At 40.5% G+C, this 26,203-nt stretch overlaps 1 protein-coding gene across 50 annotated transcripts in view; it reads right to left on the bottom strand.

The window, feature by feature from the left end:
• Positions 1 to 26,203, bottom strand: part of MGA (MAX dimerization protein MGA) — a 154,432-nt gene that overhangs the window by 22,357 nt on the left and 105,872 nt on the right. For 6 of the 50 annotated variants that reach the window (XM_008269142.4, XM_008269141.4, XM_051822475.2 and 3 more), the window contains exons 10-17: positions 17,166 to 17,392; positions 15,944 to 16,126; positions 15,223 to 15,289; positions 12,646 to 13,163; positions 9,210 to 9,504; positions 7,099 to 7,725; positions 3,154 to 3,444; positions 1,553 to 2,976 (exon numbers count right to left, since the gene is read on the bottom strand). In XM_008269142.4, the coding sequence (XP_008267364.2) occupies positions 1,553 to 2,976; positions 3,154 to 3,444; positions 7,099 to 7,725; positions 9,210 to 9,504; positions 12,646 to 13,163; positions 15,223 to 15,289; positions 15,944 to 16,126; positions 17,166 to 17,392 (3,632 nt within the window). The remainder of the gene's footprint in view (positions 1 to 1,552; positions 2,977 to 3,153; positions 3,445 to 7,098; positions 7,726 to 9,209; positions 9,505 to 12,645; positions 13,164 to 15,222; positions 15,290 to 15,943; positions 16,127 to 17,165; positions 17,393 to 26,203) is intronic. The other 44 variants (XM_070054033.1, XM_070054032.1, XM_017348112.3 and 41 more) reach the window with 27 other exon arrangements.

Here is a 26,203-nt window from a genome sequence, read left to right as displayed (position 1 = left end):
GAGGTAGAGCCAGAGAGAGAGAGAGAGGGAGGGAGGGAGGGAGGGGTCTTCCATCCACTAGTTCACTTCCCAAATGACTGCAACGGCCAGAGCTGAGCTGATCTGAAGCCAGGAGCCAGGTGCTTCTTCCGGGTCTCCCACAAGGGTGCAGGGGTCCAAGGACTTGGGCCATCTTCTACTGCTTTCTCAGACCATAGCAGAAAGCTGGATTGGAAATGGAGTAGCTGGGACTTGAACCGGCGCCCATAAGGGATGCCAGCGCTACAGGCTGCAGCTTTAACCCAATGCACCATGGTGCTGACTCCTCCATAAACTTCTTCAAGTACCCTTGTATAAATTCTAGAGACTATTTAAATACTCAAGGTTCATTTTAAAAGCAATTTAATGGGGGCCGGTGCTGTGGCACAGCGGGTTAAGCTGTGGCCTGTGGTGCCGGCATCCCAAATGGGCATCAGTTTGAGTTCTGGCTGCTCAGCTTCCGATCCAGCTCCCTGTTAATGCACCTGGGAAAGCAGCAGAGGATGGCCCAAGTCCCTGGGCCTCTGCACTCACTTGAGAGACCCTGAAGAAGCTCATGGCTTCAGTCTGGCACAACTCTGGCCGTTGAGGCCATCTAGGGAGTGAACCAGCAAATGGATGGTTTCTTTCTGTCTCTGTAACTCAATCTTTCAAACAAATAAGGAAATTTTAAGTAAATAAAAAGCAACTTATGGCAGTAATGTAATAAAATATTAGATAGCATTTTCTAGTTTTTCTTCAAAAGAAAAACACCTCTAAAACTGCAGGCAGCTGAGTTCTCTTTCATAACTTTTTTTTTTTTTTTTTTTGACAGGCAGAGTGGACAGTGAGAGAGAGAGAGACAAAGAGAAAGGTCTTCCTTTTTTCGTTGGTTCACCCTCCAATGGTCGCCGCGGCTGGCGCGCTATGGCCGGCGCATCGCGCTGATCCGAAGCCAGGAGCCAGGTGCTTCTCCTGGTCTCCCAAGTGGGTGCAGGGCCCAAGCACTTGGGCCATCCTCCACTGCACTCCCGGGCCATAGCAGAGAGCTGGCCTGGAAGAGGGGCAACTGGGACAGGATCTGGCACCCCGACCGGGACTAGAACCCGGTGTGCCGGCGCCGCTAGGTGGAGGATTAGCCTAGTGAGCCGGGGCGCCGGCCCCTCTTTCACATCTAAGGTCACCCATTCCGTTTCTAACTTCTATCATAGCAGTCACAATCAGCTGATGCAGACACAGCCACAGGAACTGACTGAGATAAAAATGGGAATAGTGGTTTCAGGATGCATAAAAAATCCAACATGGTAGGAACTCTCCAACACCTATTCCCCCACTAAGGACTCAAGCCAGCCTTCTCTTAATTATTACACAAGTCTCAAAGAGTAACGTAAGCTGAATAAATGTCACCTGTCAGAGCCTAAAGACTTAATTATTTAATCATGATCTAAACCTAGGTATCCAACTGAATGCATTAGGGCCTAGTGATCTTTCAAAAAACTACTCTAATACACCATTTAAATCCTTGAGGTTTCAGTCACAACAAAAATGAGCTCACCACCTTTTCTACATCATCAACCTCCTCACTCTGGTAGTCAGAAACAACATCCACAATTTCATCAACAGAATCATCGGTTTTCTCATTTTCATCTTCCTCATCCTCCTCTTCCAAATTCAAAACAGTGAAGTCAGCACTGCTTCTCCCCCCCTTCTTCTCTTGCTTTGGTTGTATCTGTTCTCGTAGTAGTAAGTGACCCTTGACACGTCCATTCCCTCTGCTGCCTTTTGCAGTTCTCCTAGGAACAATGGAGAAGGCTGCAGGATTAGAAATCCTACTCCAAGAATCACCTTCAGTTTTTAAACCTCTGGCAGTCTCAGCAGTTCCACTTCTTGCAAGTAAGTCAGAGATGCCTTGTGCTTGTTCAAACACATCTGACTTTCCTTGACATGTCTTTGTTTCTTTAATTAATTGTTCCTCTGCCTCTTTCTTACATTCTCGTGAAGTTTCAATGCTCTTTCGGGTAAAGGGGCCCTTCAGGTGTTTTCGCCATCTCTCTTTACTACTGTCCTTCTCCAGGGTGTCTCCACATCCCTTCGCCTTGGCCTCTGGCTGTGTGTTAGATGGCTGCTCCACAATTCTACTCCCTGATAATTCACATTTACTTCCTTCCTTAGAGTCGACTGGAAATGCACTGGATTTTCTCTCTGGATCGTCAAATCCTTTCTGCTGTTCCACCTTCACATCTTCTTTGGAACTGTTATGATTCCTAGTTCCATACTCTTCATTAACATTTTCACAGTCTTCTCCTGTGTGTGACCCAGTGTTACAGGAGCGCTCAGAAGATTTCACAATTGCAGGACCTTCTTCTGTGAAGGATTCTTCAGCCAAATGATCTCCTCCATCTTCCAAGGAATCATTTGGGGTTTCTTCTGAGGCAGCAATAGTTCCTGAGTTTTGCTTAATCGTATTAGCCTCACAGTCTACAGCTTCCCCTTCTGACTGCTGAGCTTTCTTAGACTCTAGCTCTCTTTTTACAGAATTTGTTTCATCTTTCTGGTCTGCATTCTGGGGTTCTTTCTTCATCTGAAGGGAAGCAACATGCTGAAGAATGGAGCTAGGAACAGGCTTTTGTCCTGGAAGCTGCAATAAGGCAAAACTACCAGATGGGAGAGGAATAAGACTGGCTGTACCAACAGGTTGTCCTCCTGAGCTATAGGTTATTTTGGTTTCAGATGCTGTTTTACTTGCAAAGCTTTGTGGTTCAGGAGGAGAAATCCTCAGGGTCAAGGTACCAGCCTGAGATACAAAATTAGGTCCAGAGGAAAGCAGTGATGGTGCCTGAGTGATAACATTCACTGCTGGAGAAGACCCAACAGCCTGAATAACAGGATTCATGACAGAGAAAGCAGAGGATGAAGCAGAAGATGGTGGAGTCTCAGAAGGTTTGGAAGGAGCAGGTAACCGGATTCCCATCACAGACCCTGGTAAGAAAAAGAGAATTTTAAATCAATACTGCTCATATCAAGACTCTAAGGTATGCTTTTCTTTTTGGACATGTGTCTCTAATAGACTAAGCATAATAAACTAGGTGTATTAACATAGCATACAGTTAACTTATTTAACATAGAAAAGCTTATTAGAAGATCTCCACTTTATACCTGGGTTCCGAAACATAACAGGTTGCAAGTTGGGCTGGATATTAGATCCTCGAAGTTGATGTAAAGGTAGGAGCTGGACAATCTGCCCATTAGGGTGCCTGAAAAGATTCATTCCACTTGGACTCCTTACAGGCTGCAAGACCATCCGTTGCCCCTGAAGCTGTGTGTTTGGAACAGGTCTCACAGGAGGAGAGCCCTGCTGCACTGGAATCAACAACAGTCGAGGTCCAGTTCGTTTCACTGTGTTGGGAGAGACCTGTGGAGTAGCCACTGGAATCTGAGGGGCATTCTCTGGAAAACAGGAAATGGAAACCTACTATCAGAATTTTCCTGTAACACCTATAGGAAAAACACTATTATGACATAGGATTTTACAATACTGCAAATAACTTTAATGCGAATTATAAAACTGGTAAAACCCAGTACCTCTATAATACCTACTTATGGCTGAGAACAACTTACTTTCAAAACAAGTAATTTGACAGACCCTGTGGAGTTTCACATTTAAAATGGTTAAAAAAAAGAAAGAAAGCATCAATTGCCAAGAGGTACATTTAAAGAGACAATGCTTTTGTCTAATGAAAACCATGACCAGGCCTCTAAATCTGGATTCTCATTAAAGATACAGATAATTTATAATACTCCCTCTTCAACTTCAAAAATGAAGGCTGGTAACACATACTATACCCAGGATTTCATTTCAGTTTTATACTCAAGGAAGGCAAATCAAGAACTAAAAACCACAAGGTGCATAAAAAGCGTCTTGGCTTTTAAATTTACTAACAAATAAACAAAACTGAAGGATCTGTGGAAATTATTTTTCAGAAGAGAAAAAATACATACCCCCAAAAAATGGAATGAAATTAAGAGACATCAAGAAGCAGGGAAATAAAGCCTGGTTAGGAAGAGGCAAAACATAAGTTTTAAACAGAAAAGCAGAAATTTAATGCAGAAGAAGTGCATTAAAAGAGATTTCAAAACATTAATAGTACTAAAGATGCATTTTAATGTTTGAAAGAAACATTCAGAAATACTAACAATATGGAAAATAGTAAGAGTATTATATAGGTAGGATTTTTTGGGGTTACAGGGATAAAGAGGTAGGAATAATAACAAGCATAAAAGAAACCGGATTACCATTATCATTCAATGTGGTAAACTTATTAACATTTGTTAATAAATAATATTTTCAATACTTTTGCTACTAAATAGAAAAAAATTACATTCATAACATTTGGATGGTATATTATATGTATATAAGCTAGCTACAGACTACTCTTAAAAATTAAGTAAAACTGACCAAACTGTTCATGAAAATAAATATGCAATTTAAACAAAAAACCATTTATCTTATGTGAACCAAGAAACATTAACAAATTCTTAATTTCTTGAACCTTTCTGTTTGAATTAAGTTTTAGAAAGTGATTCAAAATCTAAATTACAACAATTCAAATAAAAACAATTTTTTAACATACCAAGTATGTACTAGTATGTGATTGTTTCAATATGGGTGTGAAAAGGGGAAAGAGAAAAAAAAAGGGAGTGGTGCTGTGGCGCAGCGAGTTAAAGCTACCACACGCAGTGCCGGCATCCCATATAGGCTCCGGTTCATGTCCCAGCTGCTCCACTTCCGATCCAGCTCTCTGCTGTGGCCTGGGAAGGCAGTAGAGGATGGCCCAAGTCCTTGGGTCCCTGCACCCGCGTAGGAGACCTGGAAAAAGCTCCTGGCTCCTGGCTTCAGATCAGCTCAGCTCTGACCATTGTGGCCAACTGGAGAGTGAACCAGCGGATGTAAAACCTCTCTCTCTTTCTGCCTTTCCTTCTGTGTAACTCTAACTTTAAAATAAATAAATCTTAAAAAAAAAAAAAATAAAGGAAAGTCAAATAAAAAAGCCACAAAGTGTCCCAGGTAGGATCCTCTTTATCAACTAAGAACAAAACTATGCACACGTCCCTAGAATTAGTAGTTGTCTGAGCTAGCTCTACTTTATAAGACAGATAAGAAAATGCATTAACATTAATATTTCTTCAAGAGGTATTATGGAGGATATTTTAAGTGACATGGATAGAGTAAAATCCTATCAAACATCATAGAAAAGTAATTTTCTTTTCAAATTTAAACTTTTGATTATATATCAGAGTACCAGTCTTTGATAGAATATATTCATTCTTGTTCCAGAACTTTATTTTTTCATTAACAGAAAGAGAGTACATCACATGTTCAGAACATTAAGTAGCTAACTGGAATTTAATAATTTTTTGATTATTATTGTTTCCAGTATATGTGGTTAAACCTCTATTTTGGCAGGTAATGCAAGCTTCTAACTGATGTTGCTTCTTTTTAAAGTACATGTAAATAAAAAGTAGTTGATTTTAATAAAAATATTACGTAAATAACAATAGAGAGAAGACTCAGAGAAAAACACTTAAAGGTATTTCCTGAATAACTGAAGTCTGAGAAACAATGGAACCAAAAACCTAAATTACTTCATACTCTAATGACAGATTAAAAGTATAGAGAAGATTGGAATCTTCAATGGTTTAGAAGATAAAATCTGTTAAAATATACAATAGGAACATTGAGATTCAATAGGAAATCAGTATTGCCAACAGTGACCCCCCACACAAACACACAAAACCATATACAACTAATCATATTTGCACGGTTTTTTATGGGGAGAAGCAGAAGACAAATTCAGCACTGTGATTCCTTTCCTTTAATAGAATTGTAAACTACAAACTAACTTCCAATCACTTCTCTCCTAAAAGATCAATAGGAAATTGGACTGTATCAGTAACTGCAGATAAAATCAATAGAAAATATCAATAACAAAGAACTGAGATGCAGGGTATTTATTTTCCCTCCAATCCTGCAAAGTTTCACTTTTCCACATTAATTCCTCTTTGAGTGGACCAAAAGAACCACTTACTTCAGCTAGATGCATCTGGATATTAAAATCATCCAAGTATAGGATGTTCCTAAGCCAACATGATAAAAAATTTAACTAAAAAACTGATTAATATATTAGAGTCCTAAGCAAAGAAATATGCCTTTTTATTCCTATTAGTTCATATATAATGATTAATTGGGGGCTGATTCATAAATGATTTTTACTAGGCAGGAGGAGCTAGAATAGCAGGAATAAATGTTAATTTTCAGCATGAACGATAGAGAGCCCTCAGTTTGACTGCAGCATAGGCAGAAGCCTTCACATCTCTCTTTGTCTCTCATTACAAAGCAACACACAGGGACAGGTGCTAGACACAGTGAGTAAGACACTACTCGTGATGCCCCACATTCCATAAAGGAGTGGCTGGGTTCAAGCCCCATCTTTACTTCCAGGTCTGGTTTCCTGCTAATGTGAACCCTGAAGGGCAGCAAGTGATGGATCAAATGGTTAGGCCCCTGCCACTCACATCAGAGACCAAGACTGAGTGAAAAGGCTCCTAGCTTCAGGTTGGCCTAGTCCTGGATGTTTCAGGTATTTGTCAAGTGTACCAGCAGGTGGAAAAGCTCTCTCTCTCTCTGTCTTTCAAAGCTGCTCTAATGGCTCAGAGTTGCACTCTCATTTCTATCATTTCAGTATCCTTCAGCCAGCAATTTCATTCTAATATTTGGGAGTCTTTTTATCACATCCTGAAACAACCTCCAGCTACTAAATCATCTGTTAAGGGTATTCAAGTTAGTTTCCAAGGTATCAATTATTGGTTTTATTAGTGTTCTGACTACAAAGTCAATAGATTTTCAATGCTTTGTCCTAGCCCTGTATTAAATTAACCAAGGGCTCTGTTATTTTTAGTGTTCAGTTTTACAGAATGCAAAAGTTTTCAGTATTTATACATACTGAGTGACAGCAGAAACATCTACATTGTTATCTTAAGATATCTATAATTACATATGTGAAGAGCTTCAGAGTAAAGCAACTATTAACAGGTAGGCCTTACCTGGTCTCTGGCTCACTGGTGGACTCCCGTTAATTCCCGAGAGTAAAATTGGAACAGAGCCCAGAGATGAAGTTGGTGTGGTCACCATGGAGGAAGATGCAGCTGTGGTCACCATGACTATGGAGGTGGAGGCAGTGGAAGCAACAGGAAGAGTTATGGTTGGAGGAGATGCTACCAAAGAGTTAGGAAAAGCAACTGAAGCCACAGGGGTAGTTATCCCAGTAGTTTTGGTAAGGTTCACAGTGGCTGCAGACTGGGTAGATGTTACAGGGGTGCTGGTATTAGTTTCAGAGACCTCAACAACCCCTGCAGTGGTGGCACCGGAAGAATAAGTAGTTTCTTTAGTTCCCACGTCAGAAATAGCAGTCATAGGTGTCACAGCAGTAACATTTTCTAAAAACACTTGAGGGGTGGTAGTAGTGACAGCAGCAGTCACAGGGCTGCACACCTGAACTGGCTCAGAAGAAACCACAGGTGTGACGACCATTACTGGAGAAGGTCTGATACTGAACTTCTGTGGGCCTGTCAGGGGTTGGGGTGTGCTAACTCCAGGTATCTTCTGCTGCAAGGCTCCAACTTTACTCATCACAAACTGTGTGAACACACCACCAGGAGAGGGTCGAGCCGCTGCAAATAAAAATTTGCAGGTCAAAAACCTTCAGTTCTCTTATTTTATCCTCATAGTGACTGTGCTTATCAATATTTACTGGGCACCACTGAGTCAATTTCTTATAGGTTCTACCTACCTGCAATACATGTATCAATTTTCACCCACAGAAATCAAACACTTCCCTCAACAAAGCAAACCCTGATAATTCTAACAAGAACAGGATTAAAATTGGGTGTCTCCACAAAAGTTCTTTTCGCTATGCAGTATTTTCAAATTTCAGGAAACTTAAAGAGATAATGCAGAAGGAAACAATTTCAACTAAAATAGATAAAAGTAAGGAGAGACAAGGGCGTGTGCTGTGGTTCAACAGGTTAAATTGCCACTTGCAATGTCTGCATCCTGTGTCACAGTGCTAGTTTGAGTCCCAGCTATTCTGCTTCCAGTCCAGCTTCCTGCTAATGCACCTGGGAAGTAATGCACAATGGCTCAAGTATTTGAGCCCCTGCCTTCCATGTGGGAAGCCAAGATGGAGTTCCTTGCTCCTGGTTTTGGCTTGGCCCAGCACTGGCTGCTGGAGGCATTTGGGGAATGAACTAGTAGATGGAATCTCTTTCTGCCTTTCAAATAAATAATCTTTTTATAAAAAAAGAAGAGGATTTTTTCCCTCAACTCTAATTTTAAAACTGGTTTCCACCATTTCCTCCTGTCCCAGCACCTCTACCTCTTTATGAGTGTCCTCTTATGAGTATCACATATTCATAAAATACATAAAGATATTTTTCAAAAGACAGCAGGATTGGACTCTTTTTAAAAGCCACAATTAAAGCTGCTTTTTAAAAGCAGTAAAATAGCTTCTTTTTAAGGCATACAATGCCCATCCTCTATCTTCACACAATTCCAGCCTTCAGCCAGAGATTTTAATTTCCTGTTAGAGAAATAAGAATACACAATTGACATTTTTACTTTACATTCCTAAATAGGCTTGAAACAACAAAAAGAGGAATTCAATAAAGAAACTGTAGATACTCTGAATGCTAAAACAAAAATGCTTCAAAGGTGAATACTAGCACTTCAATATTAAGCAATAGAAAGAGGTTTTCATTCACAGAACAGGGATGTATAGAATAATGCATTGTTCTCAAAATTATGTTTTATAAGAGCCTTCAATTTTAATTTTATACTAACCTACCCCACCAGCTTTTGCTGGCTTCTTGGTTTCTGAAATTCTAAGGACATACATTCAATTGTTATTAAAAACACCAGTCTTCACTAGAAAATACTTGAGAAGATATTTTAAAGCATTCCCCCTTTTCAAAAACAAAATTAAAATCCTAAGTCTTTTCTACATTAATAATACCATTTTAATACCCTAAAAAAGCTAAGATCCCCTTCCTCCCAATTCTGGGTTTCACTAACTTTTACAATCTCCATATCTAAAATCACTGGCCTACTACCAAGTCACAGGCTCTTTAAAACCATATATATGTAAACTCAAACTTACCAATTGGCCTTTTTGCTGGGACAAACGCCTTCGGATTCTTCCCAGGGCGATTTGTTGTGCCGGAGGAGGATGCCGTTTTGGAATTGGATGTTGAAGGCAACAGGGTACGTGGTTTCCTGGATGCAGCCACCTTGGCATTGGATGCTACCTTGGAGATGACAGTACTGAGGGTTGAGAGGTCCAGGACTGAGGGTCGCAACCTGCCTGTGATATAAGCAGCTAGCCTATTGGCTGGATGCAATGCCCCCATCTGTCCCAATAGCAACTTAGCCTGCGGGTAACTCTTACCATTAACCTGAAACAAGTGGCAAAGAGAAATTCTGTAAAGATAAAATTCTCTTGCTAACTCCTCTCCCTTGACAGGGGTTTTCTTTTTTAACAAGGTTTTAAAATTCTATTTTTTTCAGATTTAAAGAGGGGGAAAGAAGCAGACTTTATTTTATTCAGGATAATCTGAGTAAACGGAGGTGAAAAAAAATGTGCTGATTTTATATTCTCAATTAACATCAGCTCCTCATTTTTTCTTAGAAACTCATTTCTATGTCTTAGATATATGAAAGATATAGTCAAAGTTAAAGAATTATACACCATTTTACCTGTCAATAAGCAATTCTGGTTGTTATTAACAATCATTAGCAAGACCAGGGAGGTATAACAAAACCCTCATACTAGGTCCTCTATATTTGAAAAATACACAGTGACCATACTGTACATTATATAAGATATAAGATAATCATTGTTATAATAACCTAAGCCACAAATTCATCAGTTTTTAGTTTTCAAATATCTTGGACAAAACATTGGTTCAAAAATAAATGCTAGTAAAAACTCACTGTAATTCTAGATATAGTCACTCAACTGTTAGAAAGAAGCGAACCAACAAACGAAGTAAAGATCTCTGCTGCCTGAGTTGATTGGCCTGCCATCTACAGCTGTAACATCATTTTTTTTTTTTAATAAAATATAAAACCCTGCCAACTGTCTGTCTTCCCATGTTCTTTCTCTAGGTCATATGCTGTGTGACTCTATTAGAATAGATAATCTCATCTACGCCTCCCTTCCATCACTTAAAGGTGGAGGGGTGAGAGGTATAGTCTACTCTCTGGGGAACTGTTGAGAATAGCTACCTAGACACAAAACAAAATTACTCTTTGCTACCTAAGCAACACTGTGATCAAACCCAGAGGTAAGGTCTATATTTGGCTCAAGTTTGGTATAAATAACATGATTTTTCCACCCAAAAATAAAATCTACTATAAGATTATATAAAGTCTAGATCAGATCCTCCACCTATTCTTTGTGAGAGGTCCTCAAGACTACTCAGCAGCTTCCCCTAAGTATTGCAGGGTGAACATCCATGATCTGAATTCCTTGAGTCCACCAGTGTTTCAGATTTCAGAGTATTTGCATTTATATAATCAATTATTTGGGGGATGGGATTCAAGTCTAAACACAAAATTCACTTATGCTTGATATATATCTTATCTACATAATCTAAAGGTAATTTTACATAATATATAATATTTTTAGTACACCTGTGTTTTGACTAATGGAAACAGGCATGGAATTTTTCAGTTGTGTCATGTCACTGCTTACAAATTACAAATTGTGAAATATTTCAGCTTTTGGTTTAGCAATGCTTAACCTATACTTTAGTTGCCTGGCTGCCTAAATAAGTTAACATTCTATGCTGACTTCGTGAGTTCTGTAGGGAGTGAACACAAAATCCTGATGCCTATATTTCAGTGAGTCTAATCTCACTAAAAATATCTTAATCGATGGGGCCAGTGTCAGGTTAAGCCACAGCATCTGACACTGGCATCCCATATGGGTGCCAGTTTGATTCCTGGTTGCTCCACTTCCAATCCAGCTCTCTGCTAAATATGCCTGGAGAGCCCTGCACCTATATGGGAGACTCGAATGTGCCTCCTACCTCCTGGCTTCAGCGTGGCCCAGCCCTAGCCATTACAGCCAATTAGGGAGTGAACTAACTAATGGAATGCCTCTCTCTGTCTCTCTGATCTCTCTGTAACTCTGCCTTTCAAATAAATACATCTTAAAATGAACAAACAAAAAAACCAGTCAAGTCTCTTTCAAAATAATCAATAAACAAGGTAAAGAGAAAACACTGTTCTAAACACTATTAAGAGTTTAAGAAATAGGGGCCTGCACTGTGGTGCAGCAAGTAAAGCCACGGCCTGCAGTGCCAGCACCCCATATGAGCACCGGTTAAAGTCCCAGCTGCTCCACTTCCTATCCAGCTCTCTGCTATGGCCTGGGAAAAGTAGAAGATGTCCCAAGTGCTTGGGACCCTTCTACCCAAGTGGGAGACCTGAAACAAACTCCTGGCTACTGGCTTCGGATCAGCAAAGCTCCTCCTGTTGCAGCTATTTGGGAAGTGAATCAGCAGGTGGAAGACCTCTCTCTGCCTCTGCCTTTCTGTAACTCTGCCCTTCAAATAAATAAATAAATAAATCTTTAAAAAAAATTAAAGAAATATCAAGAAACAGAATTACGAAGCATTAGCAAGAGTGAACTCAATTAAAAAGTCTTTTAAATAAGTGCACCTGCCATCTGTAACATAACTAATGGAAAAGTCCTTAATCCAGCAAAGCAGTCAATCTGTAAGAATCTAGTAACCTGGGCAACAACTGCTCTGAAACTGATATAAAAGTGTACTTAATGTCACTGAGGAAGAAGACCAAATCCTTTTACCTATGACTTACACTTTCATTAAGAATTTCTCTTTCCAAAATATTTTCTAGATGTCAGAGTAATTTTAACTACTATAACTGGCCTGAATTACTAAAAAGTATGAAGTATTTGTCCAATAACAACGGTTACACTGGCAAAAACTCTAAGAATCAAAGAAAAAAATAACTAAGTAAATAGGTCTTAATTATTAAAAATGTTACATATTTGAGTAACACCTTACTAAATTAAGAAATATCCAAGTTTCTAAAGACACACGAGGAATTTTCCATCAGTTTATGGAAAATGTACATTACCAAACTTTCCATAACAAAGCCAATTTCATCTTCTTACTATCCCTAACATTTTTAACATGGTTTGGTTTTGAAAATTGTCTGCCAATAATAAATTCCCAGAGGTACACTGAATCGCTGACTACCTCCACTTGAACATCAAAGTATCACACTCTGCCTAGACAATATAGTTTAAGAGGAGCAACTTTCTGGAATGACCAAGAAGAAAATTATAAGCTACTACAGTCTCTATATTTTTGTTCACATATTTCAAAAATTCACTCTAGGTATGCACCTAACAAAGGCCTATTACAAAAATGGATAATGATTTATTCCAGATCCTAGTAAATGTAAAGATAAATGATATTAATGGCCGCCTTAAGGGCTCTGATAACTCAGGATGTTACCTAAGTATAAAAAGGTGCTATACCCAGATTAAAGGTAATTCTCACCTGGATAAGCCCAGATGTGCTTGAACTGGGTTTACGTTTATAGGCCACAAGCTTCCCCGCAGGAGAAAGCCCTGCATAAAATGGCAGGCCTTTGCCTCCATGTAATCTCTCCCTCACTGAATCCAGAGCATCTGTCTGCACAGAAGAGACATCATCCATTTTCCCAGGGGACAATGGACCATCAGGAGTCTCTGATCCAGATTTCTCAGCCATATCATCTTGGTCTTGACAGGATGGCATAGATATTTTCACACGGGAAGAATAAACAGGAGGGTTCTTCTCACCCCGGCTCTTTCGCTGAGAAGCCAACTCAATGATGAAGCTGCCCACCTTAAGTGACTGTGGCATGTTGCTATTGATGTGCTGGGATAAGATGCTCAAAATCTTGTTCCGATCCTCTTCCCAGTTGCAGTCTGAGATGATTTCTATCAGTTTGGTGGGACCACCAGGTGACCTCTGATGCACGTAAGAGGTAGAAGAGGATTCCCCTTCATTGCAGGAAGACTTCCGACTCTTTTCTGATTAAGAAAAAAAAAAAAAATCAAGACATTTCTGTATCATAGCATTCTGTACTGAACTCTCAATGAATTTCAACAGTTTCTCAGTGTCCCATTGCTATGTACCTTCCAGTGGTAACCTAATATCCAAGTTTAACATTCATAATTTGAGAATTTTCCAGAAAGATCCTAGTAAATCTGACTATAGCAGAACACTCTTTACTATCCAGATGACTGAGCTCTCCAATAAAAAGAACGTCCCTTAAACACTGCTCTGAAAAAGCTGTAACTATTATGTAAGAAAGTGTTAGCTTACAAAGCATTATTTAAAATCAAAGTTAAGTTTATCTGGTATAGGTTACTATTCTGTTATCTATGTAAGCAGACACTTGTGAGATGCTCTGAAACATGAACGTTAGTGTTAAATAGCAAGGGAAGGGCCCTGGTCTGCCCCCCCCCCTTTTTTTAGGATTTTATTTACATATTTGAGAGGTAGAGTTATATACAGAGAGGAGGCGAGACAGAAAGAAAGGTCTTCCATCAACAGCCAGGACACAAAACTGGCACCCATACAGGATGCTGGCACCACAGACAAAGGTTCAGCCTATTATGCCACAGCACCGGTCCCGCTACTCCAATTTTCATCTAGCTCCCTGCTAAGGCACCTGAGAAAGTAGCGGAATATGGCCTAAGTACTTGGGCCAGGAACCCATGTGGGAGACCTGGAAGAAGCTGCTGGCTCCTTATTGGCCCAGCTCCGGCCACTACAGCCATTCGAGGAGTAAACCAGTAGATGCAAGACCTCTCTCTAACTCTGCCTTTTCAATAAATAAATAAATCATTAAAAAAAAAAAACCACACACACACAAGGGAGATACTATTCTGGTTCTAATTATACACTCTACTTCTGTCTCTAGTTTCTACTGTAAATACTTTTGATTTACGTCTATACCCCAATATGTGATTCCTCTAGTTCTACATTTTCTGCAGACTGGGCAACTTCCCAGGGTATTTCAGTGTACTTCTATCTAGGGCAACATGTTGACTAGATACGTATTTCACTAGACACCTAGGTTTCTATAGTACAGATTCCCAGCCAATGTGTTATAATTACAGGTATGTTAAAGATACAGATCCCTGAGACCCTTACGGTCCCCATGCTCTCAGGCAGGTTCCCTCTAGCCAAGTAGCCTCCTTTATTTACCTGAATGCACTATAAAATCATTATCATTTTTTGTGGCTATTATGACATTAAAAATAATTAGAAAGTAATGTTGCTTAACTGTCAGAAGTTTTAAGAACAACCAAAAACAAGTAAATAACTCACTGGTTGCCAACTGCCATCACAGTAATTCAGGCAGTAGCCTCTACTAGATAAACTGGCAATATTTCTTCCATTCTCCTTTCTCATTTCACCAGTGCTGGAAATGAGAGAACGGGCTGGCACTGAGGCCTAGTGGCTAAAGTTGCTGCATGCAACACAGGTATCCCATATGGGCACCAGTTCGAGTCCTGGTTGCTCCACTTCCGATCCAGCTCCCTGCTAATGGCCTGGGAAAACCAGCAGAAGATGGCCCAAGTCCTTGTGCCCCTGCCATCCACGTGAGAGACCTCAAAGAAGTTCTTGGCTCTTGGCTTTGGCCTGGGCCACTTAGGGAGTGAACTAGCAGATGGAATATTTCTCTTTCTCTCCCCACTCCAATACCCCCTGAAATTACTGCCTTTCAAATAAATAAATAAAAACCCTCAAAAAAAAAAGACCTGAGAGAAATTTTCAATAGTTTATGAAGCCAATATTGCTGGGGTTTGGAAAGAAGTTAGTAAAAACATCACTGACCTCATCCTGAAATTCTCTCATAACAACATACATGAATCAACATGAATGAGTCTTATTTTTAATAACAGGAGTGTTAAATATATCAAACGGGCACAGAATTTAAATTCTTGTCTTTTTTTCAGAAGCTGGAAACAAGGTAGACAGACATATTCTGGATTGCTAGCTTGGGTTCTTCCCCTTAATTACTATAAACCAGACATATATAATTACTATCAAATCCTAAGAACTAGTTTTCATTCTGACCTTGTGATTTATCATCCTCCAAGTCACAAGAGAGTTGTTTTAAGGACTGCTGTTCAGAATCAGGTTCCTAAAGAAGAGAGTAACACAGGAAATAGTCAGTTCAACATGTATTTACTATCTATAGAGATCATGACATAAACATCAGGTCTGCCACAGAAGCTAAATCAGCAGAAGGATTAAAATGTCAAGTTTCATACCTGCACACTCAGGTAAATTATCACATTATACAAGTCTGGGCAAAAATAGTAGTCTTGCTCTCTATTCTTGAAACTAGAAGTGGTTAAATTATTAAAAAATTACTCCAGAGGATGGCCCAACTGCTTGGGCCCCTTCACCTGCATGGGGGACCAGGAGGAAGCACCTGGCTCCTGGCTTCGGATCAGCGTAGTTCCGGCCATAGCAGCCATTTGGGGGGTGAACCAACAGAGGGAAGACCTTTCTCTCTGTCTCTCTCTCTCACTGTCTAACTCTATCTGTCAAATAAATAAATAAATAAATAAATTACTCCAGAGTCATAGAGAATTATATTTTTAATAATCTTAAGGGGGCACATCATCAGAGTAACTCAAGAGAAATAAATTGATATTATTAAATCAGTTATATGTCATGTAAGCTTTCTCCTCCTTACAAGTAGAGCACATTATTCTGATATAAATTTAAGTGTTAACACCAGCCATAAAGAATTGGAAGTTAAAAAGAAATTATGCAACAAGTAATTCACCTTTGCACTATGGTTCTCAGGACTAGACTGACATGAGCTCGGCTGCTGAAATGATGGGGGTGGGGATGGGGCTGGGGATGGTTGTCTCTGTTCCTCTTTTTTTCGCTCATATACTCGAACTCGGGCACAAGTCATCATACTTTCAAAGTACAAGTAGACTGGATCTTTGTCTTCTTCCCGAATCTGTAAATTTCATACAACAAAACATTCCATACAATGGAACTGAACTCCAAAGAAAAAGGATGCTTTATCTTTTTTATTACAACATTGGAATTCTTAAATATAAATTTAAAAACTAAATAGTACATGTATGATACATAAAATGATGAATCTTGGAGCAGCTAGAAATAGGATCCGATTCTCTGCCAGGAAATTAGATTATACCAGAGCAATGCTTCTAAAATAATCTGTGGTAACAGATGGATTTATTAATTACCAGTATATCACACTGATACTTTGGTAAAATACACTAAAATAAATAACTAGAAAGACAAAAGACATGTAACATTCAAGCCTAAGGTTTTTGTGTTAGATTTAACAGACTTACACTAATCACTTAGTTGTAAAAATTTCTGATTATCTACACTTCTTTTCTATACTTCCATTACAGATCTGTAACAAACAGTTCTAGACCAGCATGGTACAAGACTACATTGTGTTACACTGTAGTAACAGATCCTTCTTCAAAGTAATGGACTAGGAAGACTGCAATGGATTTAATCATCAGAACTACTTAAGCTATTAACACAACTGATGAATCAGCCCTTACTTTCACTTATCAGTATTCATATAGTCATATAATAACTCTTATTTTAAACCTTGAACTTTACTACTGCTTTTACTATATATTAAAAATTACTTTAAAAAGCTTTTTAAAAGCTTTAACTGTTAGTGATACAAACATTTCAATTACTTAATATTCTGCACCATAAAAATAGTATCCTTAAAAAAATTTTTACAAGTCATGTAAAAACACCCATCTTTCTATGATCATCTTCAAAATGATCAGCTATTTTAAGAATTATTACTACTTACCTCTCCTTTTATGACATTTTTAAACTACTAGCAAGTACATTCACTAAACCAGAACAGAAGCAGTCTTAAAGACATATTAGTTGAAAGCAGAATGATTCACAGAGTATCAACCAAAAATATGGCTGAAACTCATCATCCTTACAGATTAATTTTGGAACTTGCAATGAAAGATGAAACTCAGGCTTACCACAGGATTCGGTTTTGGAGTATATGCCCGTGCAGGTTTAATTCCAGTGAGCAGTTTGCCCTTCACAGTAGGAGGTAAAACTTCTGGCTGAGGCAATAACAACGGTTTCATAGGCTCGATAACAGAAGGTGTGGGGATATAAACTGGCTCTGGATCTACTTCACCTTCTACTTTCACCCATAATGGGTAATGTCGAACAGGCTGTTCAGGCTCTGTTTCACATACAGCTTTACAAAAAGAAGGATAAGATTTTAGGTGCCTTTAGCAACTCAAGTTTAGCACTGATCCATTGCAAGAGCTCATTAAAACAATCAAATCTGGGGGTCTAGCGTTGTGGTACAGTGGGTTAAGCCACTACTTCCAACACTGACATTCCAAATCAGGGCAGCGGTTTAAATCCCAGCTGTTCTGCTTCCAATCCAGCTTCCTGCTAATGTGCCTGGGAAAGCAGTGGAAGATGGCCTGAATGGAGTTCCTGGCTCCTGGTTTCAGCCTAGATCAGGCTGGACCATTTCAGGCATTTGGAGAGTAAACCAGTGAATGGAGGATATCCCTTTTCTCTTTTTTTTTTTTTTTTTTTTTTTGACAGGTAGAGTGGACAGTGAGAGAGAGAGAGACAGAGAGAAAGGTCTTCCTTTATCATTGTTTCACCCTCTAATGGCAGCTGTGGCCAGCGCACTGCAGCTGATGCACCACGCTGATCCAAAGCCAGGAGCCAGGTGCTTCTCTTGGTCTCCCATGGGGTGCAGGGCCCAAGCACTTGGGCCATCTTCCACTGCACCCCCGGGCCACAGCAGAGAGCTGGACTGGAAGAGGGGCAACTGGGACAGAATCCGGTGCCCCAACCGGGACTAGAACCCGGTGTGCCGATGCCGCAGGTGGAGGATTAGCCTATTGAAGCGCGGCGCTGGCCTCCTTTCTCTCTTTGCCTTTTAAATAAGTAAACAAATATTTTTAGAGAAGAGTTAAAACATGGCAGAAAAGGAAACTGGTAGTATATGAAGTAGCAAGTGTGTGTGAGTCTGCATTGTACACAAGGGCTACAATTTTTAAAAGAGGAAGAGATGTAAGGTTTCTTCACTTCTTTGAATCATCTTTTAAGGACAGGTATAAAATACATAGCACAATATTTCAGAATAAAAGTTCTTAAGGTATCAACAATGTTAGTCACATTTCTCTTAGCCAGTCATATGAATCAAAAACAACTCAAACACCAGTTTCAAAAAATAGGTCTCTTATTTTTATTCAAGAAGCTCCTAAAATATATTATTATCTTCCCCAAGTCTTCTAGCATTATTACTCCATCTTGTGGATTCTCAATAAGCCCTTTGTGTATGACACTTAAAACATTATGGGACCTTGGTTACCATGGCATTAAAATGACAACAAATGGCACGGGCATTTGGTGCAGCAGTTAAGATGCTGCTTGGGACACCCACATCCCTTATCAGAGTGGTTATATTAAAATGACACCTGAACCCCCAATTCCAGCTTCATGCTAATAATGTACATCCTGAGAAGCAGAAGGTGATAGCTCAATTACTTGGGTCCCTGCACCCACATGAGAGACACGGACTGAGTCCTAGCTCTTGGCCTAGCCCTGGCTGCTGTAGACATTTGAGAATTGGCAGACAGGAAATCTCTCTTTTCCCCTCCCCATCCTAAGTAAATAAAATTATGATCATTCTAGCTAAACACACACTATTTCATCAAATACACAGTAATCTTTTAGAAATAGACTTGTTTTAATTGTCTACATTCTACCTCCTCTCATCCTAGCATGTTCACTTCAGCTGTACCATAAACAAACAATATATCAGAAAACCCCCAGAACTGCTTCTCATCTTTGCAGGTGTTTTAAATCCTTTTATAGTGAACTACTGATAAAGAAAAATGCAGAAGCAATGTATATGAAGCTTAATACATTATTTAAAATTCTATCTGAAAGGCAGAGAAATACCCTCCATCCCTAGTTCACTCCCCAAATGCCCTCAACAGCTAGGGATGAAGTAGGCTAAAGCCAGGAGCCTAAAAATCAGTATGGTCTCCTACATGGTGGCAGGAAACAAAGTACTTGAGTCATCATCTGCTTTCTCCCAGGGTCTGAATTAGCAGGAAGCTACATATCAGAAGCAGAACAGTTGGTACTGGAACCCAGACACTCCAATACAGGAAGCATCCCAAACATTGTTGTAACTGGTACACCAAATGCCTGACCAGCTTAATACATAATTAACAAATAATACCTCATATAAACATTATACAGGCCAAAAATAGAATACTACTATCAATTCCAAGCTCTTTTTTAATCAATATTCCACTCCTTTCCACATGAGAGGCATTTAAATAACAGCCTTTATGCACTAAGACCACAGAATATATTATAGGTTAATTTCTTTTTTTAAAAAAAGATTGCACTCGACAGTGGCATTTTTATTTACTTATTTATTTACTTGTTTGACAGGTAGAGTTACACACAGTGAGAGAGAGACAGAGAGAAAGGTCTTCCATCCACTGGTTCACTCCCCAAATGGCCGCAACTGCGAGAGCTACGCCAATCCAAAGCCAGGAGTCAGGAGCTTCTTCCTGGTCTCCCATGCGGGTGCAGGGGCCCAAGCACTTGGGCCATCCTCCACTGCCCTCCCAGGCCACAGCAGAGAGCTGGACTGGAAAAGGAGCAACCAGGACTAGAACTGGCGCCCATACGGGATGCCGGCGCCACAGGCAGAGGACTAACCTAGTGCGCCACAGCGCTGGCCCCCATAGGTTAATTTCATCTAACCTAACGATAGGCTAATCTCACCTGCTTTTGAAACCTATATAAATGGTTCCTTTAAAGATTTACTTCATTTATCTTTAAAATTTATCTATAAAATTCTTTTATCTATTTTTTTCATTCAACGTTACATTTGTAAAATTCATCTATGCTGTGTAATGTAGCTCTAACTCATTCATTGTCACTTCAGTATACATTTTCACCAATTATTCGTATTACTGTTTCTTCATTCTACTGTTATTAGATACCTGGGGCTATTTTAAGGCTTTAGCTACTGTAAATCATGGTAACATACATATTTTTATACAATGAAGTTTTACTGATTACTTTGGAGTCAAACTGCTAAATAAATGGGCATGAAAATCTTTAACACTAGCAGATACTACCACACTATTTTCCAAACTTGTTATACCAGTTTACATCCTCATCAGCAGTTTGAGATTTCCCGACTGTTCACTGCTTACCAACAATTGGTAATATCCAAGACTTTTGGCCGGCGCCGCGGCTTCCTAGGCTAATCCTCCGCCTTGCGGCGCCGGCACACCGGGCTCTAGTCCCAGTTGGGGCACCAGATTCTGTCCCGGGTGCCCCTCTTCCAGGCCAGCTCTCTGCTGTGGCCAGGGAGTGCAGTGGAGGATGGCACAAGTGCTTGGGCCCTGCACCCGCATGGGAGACCAGGAGAAGTACCTGGCTCCTGCCATCGGATCAGCGCGGTGCGCCGGCCGCAGAGCGCCGGCCGTGGCAGCCATTGGAGGGTGAACCAACAGCAAAGGAAGACCTTTCTCTCTGTCTCTCTCTCTCACTGTCCACTCTGCCTGTCAAAAAATTAAAAAAAAAAAAAAAATCCAAGACTTTTAATAATAACCATTCCAACAGGCATCTCACTGTGGCTGTGTTTTGCATATCCTTGATGGTGAATGCAATGTTCAACAATCCCCTTTATGGAGTACCTCTAAATGTCTTACCCATCTTTTTCCCTACAGGACTATATAACTGTTATTAAATTATAGGTATCTTTGTATATTTTTTTATCAATACAGACCCTTTCTCAATGCAGCTGATACTGTCACTCAATGTCTAAAATATATATAAAACATATATATTTTAAAGTTGTATTATCTGAATGGTGGTATGAAAGAGAAAAAGATCTTTCATCCACTAGTTCACTCCTCAAATAGCTAAAAAAGCCAGAGAGCTAGGCTAGGCCAAAGCGAGGAGCCTGGAATTCCATCTAGGACTCCCATGTGGGTGGCAAGAGTCCCAAGCTCTTGGGCCATCTTTTAATTTCACTTCTCAAGAAGCTTCTTGAAATTTTATGAACATAATTTATGAACATAAATTCTTCTCCTTTAATGTCACTATGGCAATTATATTCATATTTAAATAAAACTCATCACTGATCATTATACTTATATATATAATATATATATAATTTTTTTTTTTTTTTGGACAAGCAGAGTTAGTGAGAGAGAGCGACAGAGAGAAAGGTCTTCCTTTTTCCGTTGGTTCACCCCCCAAATGGCCATTTACGGCTGGCGCGTTGTGCCTCCCCAAAGCCAGGAGCCAGGTGCTTCCTCCTGGTGTCCCATATGGGTGAACAGCCCAAGCATTTGGGCCCCTGCACCCACGTGGGAGACCAGAATAAAGCACCTGGCTCCTGGCTTCGGAATGGCTCAGCTGCAGCCGTTGCATTTGGGGACAGAGAGAAAGCTCTTCCCTCCGCTGGTTCATTCCCCAAATGGCCGCAACGGCTGGAGCTGAGCCATTCTGAAGCCAGCAGCCAGGTGCTTTCTCTGTCTCTCCCTCTCACTGTCTATAAGTCTAACTCTCACATAAAAATAAATAAAAATAAAAATGAAGAGATGAACCAACTTACATATTCCAATAGCTGGCCAGTACAAGTTTTTCTATACATGTAATATTTTGTACTTTTAAAAATATTTTAAAGTTGTGTTAAAAATGATAAGCAAAAATTGGTTTCTCTTAGGGCAAGAGTTGTGGCACAGCAGGTAAAGTTGCTGCCTGCAATGCCAACATCCCATGGAGGCCCTGGAACTCGATTCAGCTTCCTTCTAATGGCCTGGGAAAAGCAGAGGAAGAAGGCCCAAGCAGCAAAAGATGGCCCACCCACTGGTCCACTCCCCAAAAGCTTGCAGTAGCCAGGAGACTAAAGCCAGGAGTCTGGAATTCCATCCAGCTCTTCCATGTTGGTGACAGATTACCAAATATTGGGACCATCATTGTTGCCTCAGGGTTTGATGGGTAGGAAACCGGAATCAGGAGTTTGAGCAAGGAATTGTATCCAGGCACTCTGACGTCAAGAGCTGAACATCCTAATGAGCAACTTAATGCCTAGACCATGTTCCTGCCATTTTCCAGTTTTTATTTTTATTTTCGTTTGTCCATTTCTGATATAGGCAAAAGTTTTCCCTCCCAAGAATTCTTCCCTATTTCTATTCTTTCTTTTTTTTTTTTTTTTGACAGGCAGAGTGGACAGTGAGAGAGAGAGACAGAGAGAAAGGTCTTCCTTTGCCGTTGGGTCACCCTCCAATGGCTGCTGCATCCGGCACACTGCAGCCGGCGCACCGCGCTGAATGAAGCCAGGAGCCAGGTACTTCTCCTGGTCTCCCATGCGGGTGCAGGGCCCAAGCACTTGGGCCATCCTCCACTGCACTCCCTGGCCACAGCAGAGAGCTGGCCTGGAAGAGGGGCAACCAGGACAGAATCTGGCGCCCCGACCGGGACTAGAACCCAGTGTGCCGGCGCCGCAAGGCGGAGGATTAGCCTAGGAAGCCGTGGCGCCGGCCTATTTCTACTCTCTTTACATAGCCCTTATTAAAACAAAACAAAACAACACCCTTCCTTCCTTTCTTCATTCTTCCCTAACAATATAAAAAAAAAAAAAAAAAGAGAGAGATATGGCTTTTCTAACTTGTCGTTTTGAAATGGAAATATATAGCTTTAGGTATGAAATGGGAGTAAACTAAGGGTATGTGGATAGAAATAAATAATCCTGTATTATGTTTATTTTTTTTTTTTTTTTGAGAGACAGATATTTCCTTCTGCTGGCTCATTCTCTAAAAACCCACAAAAGCCAGGGCTGGGTCAGGCTGAAGCCATGAGCCCAGCTGGGTCTCCTTTGTGGTTGGTAGTGATCCAAGTACTTGGGCCATTGCCTGTTGCTTCCCAGGGTGCACACTAGCAGAAAGTTGGATCAGAAATGGAGGATCCAGTACTAGAATATGGGCTGCAGGTATCCCAAGTAGAGTCTTAAGCACTGAACAAATACCTACTCCAGTTTTGTCCTTAAAAGTAATTTATTTTGGAGACAGTGCAGTGGTGCAGGAGGTTAAGACACTGCACCAACGACCATCTCACATGGTTATCAGTTCGAGTCCTGGCTGCTCCACTTCCCACCCAGCTTCCTGCTAATGCACCTGGGAAACCAATAGAAGATGGCCCAAGTGCTTGGGCCCAGGTCACCCACATAGGAGACCTAGATGGGGTTCCAGGCTCCTGCACACTGGGGCCAATTAGGGAGTGAACCTGCAGATGGAAGAGCTCTTTCTATCTCTGCCTCTTCTTTTCCATAACATTCCATCTTTCAAACAAATAAAAAATTTTTAAAAAAAACCTCAGAGCTGAAAGACATGAAATTTCAGATTAAGAGTCACTGATCATCAGACAACAATAATTATTTTAAAAAACCTCTACACAGACACATATCCAAATAAACAACATATCTTGAATGCCTTAATTTTTAAAGATTCATTTATTTGAAAGATAGAGTTAAAAAGAGACAAAGAGATCTTCCATCTGCTGATTTACTCCTCAAATGGCTAGGTCTCCCATGTGGGTAGCAGGGGCCCAGATACTTGGGCCATTTTCTGTTGTCTTCCCAGGCACATTAGCTGGTTTTTGATGCAAAACCAGTGCCCATATGGGATGCTAGTGTCGCAGGTGGAGGCTTAACCTACTCACAACAATGCCAGGCTCTGCTGAATACTTTAAAAGAGAAAGTATTCAGCATAAAAGGATTTAGAATCAGTTTAATGTTAAATAGAACATTAAGAACACTGAGCATTTGAGTTGATCATAAAATAAGGGTGCGGCCTGGGTGTTGAACTTAGCAATTAAGACAGCCATATCCCTGGATAACCTGTATTTAATACCTAGTTCTGGCTCCAGCTTCCTGCTAATGCAGACCCGTGGAGGTTATGATGATAGCTCAATAATTGGGAACTCACCATCCATGAGAGATGTGGACTGAGTTCTCAGCTCCTGGCTTCAGTCCAGCCCAGTCACAGCTCTTGCTTGTATTTAAGAAGTGAACCAGGGCCTGGAGCTGTGGCGCAGCTGGTTAAAGCTCTGGTATGCAGAGCCCACATGGGCGACGGTTCTAGTCCTGGCTGCTCCTCTTCTGATCCAGCTCTCTGCTATGGCCTGGGAAAGTAGTAAAAGATGGCCCAAGTCCTTGGCCCCCGCACCCATGTGGGAGACCTGGAAGAAGCTCCTGGATACTGGCTTCGGATCGGCACAGCTCTGGCCACTGCAGCCATCTGGCGAGTGAACCAGTGGATGGAAGACCTTTCTCTCTGTCTCTACCTCTCTCTGTAACTCTTTCAAATAAATAAATAAAAATCTTAAAAAAAAAAAAAAAAAAAGTGAACCAGAGGTTAGAAGTACTTTATTTTATGGGTCCCCCACTTCAGCACATGGGTAAAGCCAGCACTACAACAGCGGGATCTCATGTAGGCACTAGTTTGAGTCTCAGCTGTTCCACTTCTGATCCAGCTCCCTGCTAACATACCTGGAAAAGCAGCAGACGATGGCCCAAGTGCTTGGGTCCCTGCACCCACATGGGAGATCCAGAAGAAACTCCTGGCTTCAGTCTGGCCCAGCCCAAGCTGTTGTGGCCATTTAGGGAGTGAACCAGTAGATGGAAGATCTGTCTTTCTGTCTCTCTCTAACTGCACCTTTCTTTAAAAAAAAAAAAAAAAAGTTCTCATTTTATACCAGTCTCTCAAAAAAATCCTTTTAAAATTAAATAGAGGGGGCTGGCGCTGTGGCACTAGCCTGAAGCGCCAGCATCTCATAAGGGCACTAGTTCGAGTCCCAGCTGCTCTACTTCCAATACAGCTCTCTGCTATGGCCTGGAAAAGCAGCAGAAGATGGCCCAAGACCTTGGGCCCCTGCACCCATGTGGGAGACCAGAAGAACCACCTGGCTCCTGGCTTCGGATCGGCGCAGCTCCAGCCATTGAAGCCAACTGGGGAGTGAATCATCAGATTAAAGACCTCTCTCCCTCTCTCTCTCTCTCTGTGTAACTCTGACTTTCAAATAAACAAATTTAAAAAAAAAATTAAATAGGGGTCAGCATTGTGGCACAGTGGGTTAAAGCCTCAGCCTGCAGTTCTGGCAACCCACATGGACAGTGGTTCAAGTCCTGGCTGCTCCACTTCCTATCCAGCTCTCTGCTATAGCCTGGGAAAATAGTAGAAGATGGACCAAGTCTTTGGGCCCCTGCACCTGCATGGGAGATCTGGAAGAAGCTCCTGGCTCCTGGTTTCGGATCAGCACAGTTCTAGCCACTGTATCCAACTGGAGAGTGAACCAGCAGATATAAGACCTCTCTTGTCTAACTCTGACTTTCAAATAAATAAATAAATCTTAAAAAATAAAAAAAAAGAAGACACAAAAGATTTCACAGAGTAAAAGGTAGACCCAACCCACAAAGGAGAGCAAAATCTTATGATAACAACTATATACGGAGACTAGAAACCAACATCTAACTAGAAATTGAAAATCAGAAGATGCTGATAATATCTTTAAGTTATTAAAGAAACAATGTGATTAGGAACTTGGATGTTATGACAGGAAAAAAGTGCCTAAGAACACTAGGAAAGCAAATATTTGTAAAATAAAGTTATAAGTTTAACTTTTAAATCAAAAACCTTTGGCAATTAAAGTAACGAGAATTCATTTGATTAGAACTGGAACAAATCTAGTTGATAGAGAATCACATTTCTTCCTTTAAAGGGTCATGTACTCTGATTCTACACATTTTAATCAAAGGTATTTCAAACACTTAATGGAAAATAGATTAAAAGTCAAGTTTATTTTGTTGCAAAATAACTTTAAATCATATGTAGGCAGGGTCTTCAAAAATTCATGGAAAATGTATAGTATAAAAAACTGCATTACTGGTGCTATGGCATAGTGGGTAAAGCCGCCACCTGCGGTGCTGGCACCCCATATGTGC

The sequence above is a fragment of the Oryctolagus cuniculus genome, chromosome 12, assembly GCF_964237555.1.
Source record: "Oryctolagus cuniculus chromosome 12, mOryCun1.1, whole genome shotgun sequence".
Classification (NCBI taxonomy): domain Eukaryota; kingdom Metazoa; phylum Chordata; class Mammalia; order Lagomorpha; family Leporidae; genus Oryctolagus; species Oryctolagus cuniculus.
The sequence above is the reverse complement of the archived record's forward strand: the minus strand, read 5'-3'. Positions and strand labels throughout refer to the sequence as shown.